This window comes from Myotis davidii, unplaced genomic scaffold (genome assembly GCF_000327345.1).
Source record: "Myotis davidii unplaced genomic scaffold, ASM32734v1 scaffold828, whole genome shotgun sequence".
In the NCBI taxonomy this organism is placed as follows: domain Eukaryota; kingdom Metazoa; phylum Chordata; class Mammalia; order Chiroptera; family Vespertilionidae; genus Myotis; species Myotis davidii.
Genome location: NW_006299391.1, coordinates 191,794 through 201,361, shown reverse-complemented (window position 1 = coordinate 201,361; position 9,568 = coordinate 191,794). Strand labels below are relative to the sequence as shown.

Sequence of the window (9,568 nt, the reverse complement as noted above, 5' to 3'; positions counted from 1 at the left end):
CGAGTGCTTCATGGACCTCGTGTGCCCCGAGAAGTGTCGCTGCGAGGGCACCGTTGTGGACTGCTCCAACCAGAAGCTGGCCCGCATCCCCAGCCACCTCCCCGAATACGCCACCGATCTGTAAGTGCCGCCCTGGGCAGGGGGGTTGCGGGGGGGGGACTCCATTTGTGTCCTCCACCCCAGTCACCAGGGTCAGCCCTGGCAGGGTCTCCTGAAGTGCCCCCTGACTCAGCCGCCCAGGCATCCCCTGGGGACAGCTTGCTCACCGGTGAAGATGGTCCGTCATTCTGCAAATATTTCCTGAACACCTGTGAGCCAGGCACTGTGCTAGGCCCACCAGCTTTCACAACAAACAGAGCGGACAGCCTGTCCTTACGAAGCTTACAGTATAACCAGAGAGACGGAGAGTAAACAAGTAACTGTCATATAGCGAGAGAGCAGCTAGGACGGTTAGCTGTATCTGAGCCTCCAAGTATGCTGATACAGGGGTGTGATGGTTTGTCCAAAAAGAAAGCGCTAGGAAGTTACCCACAGGGAGGTTGGGCAGGGGGAGGACGCAGCACTGGGAGGTGGGGGGCTGGCGGACCTGGGTCTGATGCCCGCCTTCTCTGGTCTTCCTGGTACTGGGCAGCTGTTTCTCAGACCTGAAGGTCAGATTCTTAGCTGCAGAATTGGAGGCAATGACCCCACCGCCAGGACGATTAGATCAGAGAATGTGAGCACAGGACTCACCTTGAACCTGGCGCAGAGTAAGCCCTGGGTCAATGAAGGTGGCCTTCATGACCCTCACCCTCCTTCTCTTGGCCTCACAAGTCACGGCAGGCCCTCCTCTCCCCCAGCACCTACGCATGGGGGCCTGGGGTCCCCAAACAGCCCTGGCAGAGAGAAGGATCTGAAAAAAGCCGAGAGGCTGGGTGCCTTGGGAGGACATGGGGAGGCCTTCCTGGGGGTGTGGCTGTCACTGGTACCTCCTGAGTGAAGGCGGATCACTGGCAATGGATGCTGAGTATCCAAAAGCCCAACACACCTAGTCCCGGGGGCTTCCCTGGGAGGAGCCTGGCCTTTGCTCTTTCCTGCCCCTCACGCACTCCCCTTTCCACCCTCCCCACCCGTGGGCTGCAGGGTTGACACTGCATTGTCCACGGCTCTGCTGATAGGGGCTGAGTGTGAGGTCCAGGCGGCAACTCAGCTGAAGCCATGGGGGTGCTGGGTGGGGCATCGGAAGGTGGGGGAGAGGGAGCCCCATCCATCTTCAGCTAAGCCACCCCCTCATCTGCTTGCTTTCCATGTAGGCGACTGAATGACAACGAGATATCTGTCCTGGAGGCCACCGGTATCTTCAAGAAGTTGCCCAACCTGCGGAAGATGTAAGTCAGCTGGGCAATTGGCAGGCTGGGCAGAATGCGGGTGGGGGCGGATCCCTCAGCTCCAGGTGGCCCTCTCGGCCTCCTCCTGCCCCCCCCCGCCCCGTGGGCATGTATTGGGCAGTAGGCACTAAGGCACGGCGTGTAGACACAGACCAAACAGAACATCACTGTTTCTAAATCGTCGATATTGTGACGGTGTGTGCCCCATGCCATCCCTGCCCCCCCATGTGCCCTCTGCTCGTCCTGCTCCCCAGCCCACAACCCACATCTGCCCCAAGGGAGGGGGGAGGGACTCAGGAAAGGATCAGCGACGGGACATGGGGGTCTCAGATGAAACACAAAAAGCTAAGGAACTTGTCCAAGGTCAAAAGTCAGTGAGCAGCGTGGAGCCAGGAGTGGTGGCAGGGCACAGAGGCAGCAAACGTGTGTGTGGGGAGAGGGGGTACACATGTGCATAAATCCATATAAACACTGCTGGCCGGCCGGCCAGCCAGGTGACCCGACCAGGTAAATCTGGGCCCAACAGCCTCCAGCTGCAACCACTTATATAAAACTAGAGGCCCAGTGCACAAAATTTGTGCACGAGGTTGGGGGTGTTCCTCAGCCCAGCCTGCACCCTCTTCAATCTGGGAACCCTTCCCAATTCGCCTTGTCCCTTCTGCCTTCTCCCATGGCGCTGGCCTTTTCACCTTCTCTCTTCTGCCTTCTCCCATGGCGCCGCCCACCCTTGAGTCAGGCTGGTCTCGCATTCTCCCGGCACCTCCCCGCTTCTGCCTCATCTCTGGAGCAATGCCCTGCAGCACGCATAGGAGCTAATAAAGAGCTAATATGCTAATGGTCCGGTCATGACCCGTTAAGGCTTCCCAGCTAATTTGCATATTACCTCTTTATATGTATAGATAACTTGATGGCACCTCTTGGATAAGTAGAGATCCTTATGCGCTGGGACCTGCCACCACCCCTATGCCCCTGAGAGGTGCTGGGTCCACTGGATTCTGCCCACTGGTGGTCAGAGCCAGCTGTGCCTATGCCTGAGTCTGCTAAGTGTCCTGGACAGTGGACCAGGGCCCTAGGGTATATTCTTCATGTTTTTTTAATATATTTGTATTGATTTCAATGAGGAAGGGAGAAGGAGAGGGAAATAGAAACATCAATGATGAGAGAGAATCATTGATCGGCTGCCTCCTGCATGTCCTCCACTGAGGATCGAACCAGCAACCTGGGCATGTGCCCTGACCGGGAATCAAACCATGACCTCCTGGTTCATAAGTCGATGCTCAACCATTGCGCCATCTGGCCTGGCCAGGATTCATTCTTAACTCTACCCTGACAGGGAAAAGGAGAGTGAACACAGTTGGGGGTTTAGCCTTCGCTGTGCTCTTCTGGACCATTCTGAGCCCCTGTGCCCATGTCAGAATGATGAGGTTGCGCTGAGCATCGCTTGTGGTAAGGGGTGCAGAAGGGTGAACTGGTGCCCACGGGGTCATTAGCACTGTGGTAACTCGAGGCCACTTTTCAAATGACATCACCTTCAGAGTGAGGTCATGGCGGCTCTCTGGTGACCTACAGTCCTTTCTGTCTGGGAGACTCTCAACCAGAGTCTGGAAACTAGCAGCCCCTCCACCGGGTGCCCCTGGGTGGGTTTGCCGGCCACGATTATGTGTTTAATAAGAACCAGTTGCCCACTTTTAAAAATCAGGAGTTGGCACATGCCAAAACATCAGGATTTCTGGAAAACCAGAAGATCTGGCAGAACTGGACCCACATTCCCAAATGGCTCCAATCGAGTTGCCCTGAGGAGCAGCTCCCCTTAGGTGGGGCATGTGTTCTCCTGACCACTGCCGCCCCCCAGGCCTGCTCCCAGCTGACCACTGCCGCCCCCGGACCTGCTCCCAGCTGACCACTGCCACTCCCCGGACCTGCTCCTGGCTAACCACTCCCACCCCCCTAGGCCAGCTCCTGGCATTGTCACCTGCCTGGACCCTGTGGACGTTCAAGCTGCAACCCCAGCTGCAGAAAGAATGTCCACCTCAGGGGAGCGAGGGGTCCACATGGAGGTGACCAGGACCCCCCCAGACCTGCCAGTGCACCAGGTGCTTTTGCTCCACCGTGACCCACTCCTCGGTTCCCAGAACCCTTTTGCTCTCTCCCCACTGCCCGTCCACCTGGCATGGGCTTCAGCAGCACTGCAGGTCCTTCCTGTTGCCTGGTTCACGGGCTGCCCTGCAAGCTGAGAGACCTCCCAGAGGCGTCCCAGCCTCGGGGTCCTCGTGTCTCTCGGGGAAGCCTTAGAACAGGTCTGAGAAGCTCAGCCAGCAGCTCACAGTGGGAGCAGGTCCGTCTGCCTCTGCGTCCTCTGAAGCACCCTGGCCTGGGGCAGGGCTTCCTGGATCCTCCCGGGGGACCCTCCGTTCTCGTGGGCGGCAGGGCCCGGAGCAGAGTGCCAAGCGGGACCCTTCAGGAGGGTTTGCAGACACCCCGACACCCTCATTCGGCGTCCCGAGTGCTTGCCCCAGCCTGCTCGCTCGCACGGGGCTCCACCCAGGCCACCTGCCATTTTGAACACCACTGTGATGGATGCAGAGAGAGCAGTAGCCTGGTCTTCCGGAACATTCTCTCCCCTGATGTTTTCCATTCTCCCAGCCTGAGAACATGCACTTCACGAGCCTTACAGGAACGTGATGCTAATTTTGCTCATTTAAAGAACCAGATGTCAGCGATGGGAGCCCTCGCTGCATCGCGGCTGCAATTCATCGTCATCGCGGCCCTGCACTTCAATCCCCGAGAAGCCTGACTCTCAGGAGCAAAGCCTGTGTCCTCCAGCGTTTCCATGAGTTACAGCTGCTGGGGGAGCCTCCTATGTCTATTTGGGGGGTAATTTGCAGTCTCCCCAGAACATTACCTTCATTCCTGGACCAGGACGACAGGATTTATAAGAAAAGCAGCTGCGATTAAGGACAGCCAGGCAGCGAGCAGAAATCCAGTGGGAGAGCCCCCCGTTTGCCCGCCCCTTTGATCTTGGGGGAGGGGTTCTGAGGGGTGTGCTCCTATGTCCTTAGCAGGATAGAAGTGGGGGAGGGGAGCAGATTGGTGATGAGGAAGAACAGAGGGAGCAGATTGGAGAGTGGGACTGAGATGCCATCTGTGTCCTCCATACCTGCCCACAGGTGTGGCTACTGTAGCACCTTGCAGGGCCGGTCCTTACTTAGAACAAGGGCAGGCGGCCTGCCTGGGGCCGTGAGGTGCCAAGTTCCACACCCCGAGGCCGCTGTGGCTCAGCACAGAGCTCCCACGAGGTGAGCACTTGGAGAAGCAACAGGGCAGGGACAGGAGTGGTGCTCTGGGACCCAGAGCGGCGCCCTCTCCTCTCGGGGCCTCGGCATGTCCAGCAGCACAGTGGGCCCGCTGGTCCATCTCTAGTGAGCCCTCAGCTCTAACAACCTCAGGTGCTCGGCCAGTTAGCGGGTGCGTCTCCACCGCAGACCTCACTATCACCATCCGGTGCAAGGCTCTAGCTGCTGTGTGCTCGGGCGGCTGAACTCCTCCCTCAGGCTGTCAATGCCCTCACCTTCCACTCCATCCATTCCTCCTGCGCCTGCGCTGCATTTCAGGATGGTCTGCAGAGGCCCCCGCACCCCGCCCTCCCACTGGTCCCCCGCCTGCCAGGGAACTCGCAGCCCCAGTGGCCCTACAGGGCCTGCTGGCTGTTCAGGTCTGGCGTGGTGACTGGACCTCGCAGGGGAGCCGAGAGCCTGCTCACAGTGACAGGACCGAGCCCCTCTAGGAAAACAACGTCAATACCCACATCACCTAAGGAACCGCCACGTAGGTTCACTGGAGGACTCTGCGTGTGCCCGAAAGCCTGGCTTCCCATCCCGTCTCAGCTGTGTGACTGCGGGCAAGTTGCTCCAGCTCTCTGAGCTCAGTCACCTTAGCCCCAGGATGAGACCGTGGCAATAATGACACCCATTTGGTAGGCCTTTGCTATGAGGATTTGATGTGATTCTGTGGCCAAACCCCTCATAGAATAATGCTCAAAACGTGGAGACTAGGACGTGTCGGCTTCTGTCTGGGATCTGGCCTGGTGAGGGAGCTACAAGTTCTGCAAATGCCCAGCCCATGGGTGAGCGAGGGCGGGGGAGGGGGGGAGGGGGGACTGAGCCTTTTTCTCCCCCCTCCTCTTAGGAAGTGCTGCTTACTGAGGGCATCTATTGAGGACAGGAAGTTTGAGAATCACCTTTTCTTTCATCCATACACACTTTTTATTGTTTTCCTATTTTGCATACTTTTTTTATTCGTGTTTTTGAGGAATAATTGGCATAGCTTGGTTTCAGGTTACAACATAATGACTTGACATTTGCACACACCGTGAAATGGTCACCACAATTAATCCAGTTGCCAGCCGTCACCGTACATAATTACAACGTTTTTTTCTTTTTCTTCTTTTTTTCTTGAGTTGAGGACTTTTAGGATTTACTCTCTTGGCACCTTTCGAGTGTGCAGTACAGTATGGTGACTGTAGTTAACAGAGAGCCGCTTTGTAAAACTAGCAGTCCCCGGGCGTGGAAGAGGTGATGACCCTGAAAAGACTTTAAGCCCCGCACAGTCTGTTTCGCAAAGGTAGCCCCCTCCTCACCCTGCCCCCGTGTGGGCCAGGGTCCCTGCCCCTGGGCGCAGGTGCTGGAGACACGTCTGGGAGCCCAAGGCTGCGCTCCCCACCACCCCAGCCTCACTCCAGGGTTGCCTGCAGGGCCAGTGACTCCCTGCCTGCATCTGTCCTGACCCATCTGCCCCTCCTTCCAGAAACCTCAGTAACAACAAGATCAAGGAGGTGCGAGAGGGCGCCTTTGACGGAGCAGCGGGCGTGCAGGAGCTGATGCTGACAGGGAACCAGCTGGAGATGGTGCACGGGCGCATGTTCCGTGGCCTCAGTGGCCTCAAGACCTTGTAAGTGCCGGGACCTGGGCCTCAGCCTAGAGGGAGGAGGGAGAGAGGGCATCGGAGGGACTTCGAGGGCTGTCAGAGGGCAGACCAGGCCCAGGCGCCTGCCTGGCCTCTTGAATCCCCTCCTCCTGGAGCCAAAGGCCTAAGACATTCCCAGCCCGTGATGGGGAAGAACTGAGCATGCTAAGCAGCCCCAACACACACACACACACACACACACACACACACAGAATCATACCAGAAACATGCTGATAGAGGCACACATACACATTTACCCACTAACAGTGACATATACACACGTACATAAAAATGACATATACAACATGCAGATAAATGCATACACAAAAAGCATGCCTACAAGCACACACATACACACACTCACACACACCACATGGTGTGGCCCTGCTGTGGGCAGGAGAGGGTAATGCCTGTGCTCTCGCATCCCCACCCCTCTCTTTGCAGGATGCTGAGGAGCAACCTGATCAGCTGTGTGAGCAATGACACCTTCGCTGGGCTGAGCTCAGTGAGACTGCTGTCCCTCTATGACAATCGCATCAGCACCATCACCCCTGGAGCCTTCACCACGCTGGTCTCCCTGTCCACCATGTAAGTCCTCCTGGATCCACTGCACACTCACCAGCTCCTCCCCTGCAGGCCTCTCTTCTCCTGGCTCCCTGCTATCTCTGCCCAAGGTCATCTACCCATCTGTCCACTTAACAGCCTTTTATCAGGCTTCCTTCGTGCGCCGGGCACACATAGGTCTTAGGATGCACAGGCGTGGTCCCTCCTGGAGCTCACAGCGCAGTGAGTCACCACAGAACAAGTCCCCAGTGCTGTGGAAACCAGCACAGGCTCTGCCGGGGAACCCAGCACCCAGCACAAGCTAACCCAAGAGGGGGCTAGCTTGTCAAGCGGGAAGTGCAACTCCTCCCCTGGGAAGAGCTTGTGCAAAGGCCCTGTGGTGGCCTGGAGCAGAGCAGATACACAGGACCATGAAAGCCCAGCTTCGAGGGGTCCCATCAAAGGGCCACAGGGCACTTGAGCGGCTTTACTTTCCTCATTTGTGAAATGAGAATAACGCTGCCTCCGTCCTAGGGTGGTTGTGACCAGTCGAGTGAGGGGAGGATTTATAAAGTGCTCTGCCTGGTTCCAGTCCTCTAGGTCAGCGGTTGTCAGCCTTTCGGACCTCATGGTCCACCAGTGGTCCACGGACTGCTGCTTAGGTGATACTCAGGAAGTGATAGGTGCTATCATCCCTTTGTCCCTCCAGCGGACATGCACAGAGTGTCTGCGCTGGTGTCACACCTGTGCCAGGGGACACAGAAACAGACCTGGGGCCTCCCCTCGGGGCAAACATGGGGCAACCAGCTCTGGTGGGTGCCATGGAGGAATGAAGGCGAGTGATGGAGGAGAATTTGCTGAGGGTCCTGCAGGCCGAGGACTGGAGGCTGAGGAGGGCCGGCCAGGTGGACACTAGGGGCTTGTCACAGCAGGAGGACCTCCATGGGTGAAGGATCTGAGTGAGAGAGTCGGCTAGGGAGCTAAAGGGAGCTCACGGCTGGGGCTCCGCAGAGAGGACGTGCGTAGCCGGGGCCCCGGTCATCACCATCAGCCGAGGTCCAGAATGACACTTGCAAAGATTGCATCTGGATTCAGAAGAGTCTGCATTTCCCTTCCCAGACCTCCTCCCTCCTCCCCTGGGCCTGACCCGCTGGAGAGCTGGCCCCAGGGTGCAGAACAGGACCTGGGCCTGACCCGCTGGAGAGCTGGGCCCCAGGGTGCAGAACAGGACCTGGGCCAGCTCCCACAGTCGAGGTGTAAGCACCCAGAGAGGGCCCTTCTCTCCTCCCAGAAACCTCCTGTCCAACCCCTTCAACTGCAACTGCCACCTGGCCTGGCTCGGCAAGTGGCTGAGGAAGAGGCGGGTCGTCAGCGGGAACCCCCGGTGCCAGAAGCCATTCTTCCTCAAGGAGATTCCCATCCAGGATGTGGCCATCCAGGACTTCACCTGCGAAGGTGAGGCAGCCGGGGCGGGCAGGGTGTCCCGGCAGGCAAGGACCCCTGAGTCCGATTCTACCCCGCCCCCAAGCATGCAGCTGGGGCTTGGAAGGGCTCTGCAGGCGGCTGCCTGGCCACCTGGTTCCTTAGAGCAAATTAAGAAAAGGTGCCTCTTTTTAAAGACAGTTTACTTCCATTAGTCAGAAGTTTGTCATAATATATGGATCTGTGAAAACAAGATACTGTACAGCCAACTACTGTGACCCAAATACCCTCATCTGCCGAGTCCATAGTGAGATGGTGCCATTAGGGGCACGGCCCTCCATGCAGGGCGCAGCCCGCACTGCTGTGCACAGTGCCCTGGGCCTCGACCTCGGTTCCTGCCGGCGCCTTGCTGAGGCCCCGCGTGTGCGCTCATGAGAAACAGACTTCCCGGTGAGCTCCCGGCAAGTTCCTGTCGCTGGACAGGTGTGAGAAGACCTGGGCAGCGAGGCTGCGAGTGTCAGGATGCCAGAGGCAGATTGTCTGCTTAAATTCAAGCCAGCACAGTTTTTCCTTGGCCAGCGATTCACATACAGAGCTGGTTTAAAGGTTATCTGAAGTGAACGTGTCCTGGAGGGTGGGACAGTCACCCTTAGGGGCACTGTGTTGTGGAAAGAGAGAAGAAAGGGACAAGGGGGGGAGGAAGGGCCTGGGCAGGGCTCTGCCCCTACCCCCACCACTCGTTAGTCAGTTTGGTTTATTTCTGATCAGTTGGCAGTGACCTCTTTCCTGTCTAATACTCTGGCCAATCAAGTTTTTAGAGTCTTCATGACAAATGCAATAGAAGACAGGCAGCCCTGCTCCCTGGCCAGGCACTCCCCCTCCTCTTCCTCCTCTTCCTCCTCCTCCTCCTCCTCCGACTGAGAGTGAGACCAGCAGGCCCCCTTGTCCTGTGCCCGCTGGAAGCCAATGGCTTCCCTTTTCTGACGGCACCGGCTTGCTCACTGTCCCCACAAAAGAGTCTGTTCCCCTGCCATGGGAATCTGTCCCCTGCCAGAGTCTGTCCCCCACCATGCTGACTCTCAGGGTCTCCACAGGCAACGACGAGAGCAGCTGCCACCTGGGCCCTCGCTGCCCCGAGCAGTGCACCTGCGTGGAGACAGTGGTGCGGTGCAGCAACAGGGGGCTCCATGCCCTCCCCAAAGGCATCCCCAAGGACGTGACTGAGCTGTAAGTACCCCCTGAGCAACCCCGGAATCCCCACCAGCATCATCACT

At 57.8% G+C, this 9,568-nt stretch overlaps 1 protein-coding gene across 1 annotated transcript in view; it reads left to right on the top strand.

Annotated features, from left to right (window-relative positions):
• SLIT3 (slit guidance ligand 3) overlaps positions 1 to 9,568 on the top strand; it is a 532,520-nt gene that overhangs the window by 483,417 nt on the left and 39,535 nt on the right. Inside the window, exons 17-22 of the mRNA XM_006774961.2 lie at positions 5 to 120; positions 1,293 to 1,367; positions 6,171 to 6,314; positions 6,774 to 6,917; positions 8,164 to 8,327; positions 9,389 to 9,521. Of these exons, the coding sequence (XP_006775024.2) occupies positions 5 to 120; positions 1,293 to 1,367; positions 6,171 to 6,314; positions 6,774 to 6,917; positions 8,164 to 8,327; positions 9,389 to 9,521 (776 nt within the window). The remainder of the gene's footprint in view (positions 1 to 4; positions 121 to 1,292; positions 1,368 to 6,170; positions 6,315 to 6,773; positions 6,918 to 8,163; positions 8,328 to 9,388; positions 9,522 to 9,568) is intronic.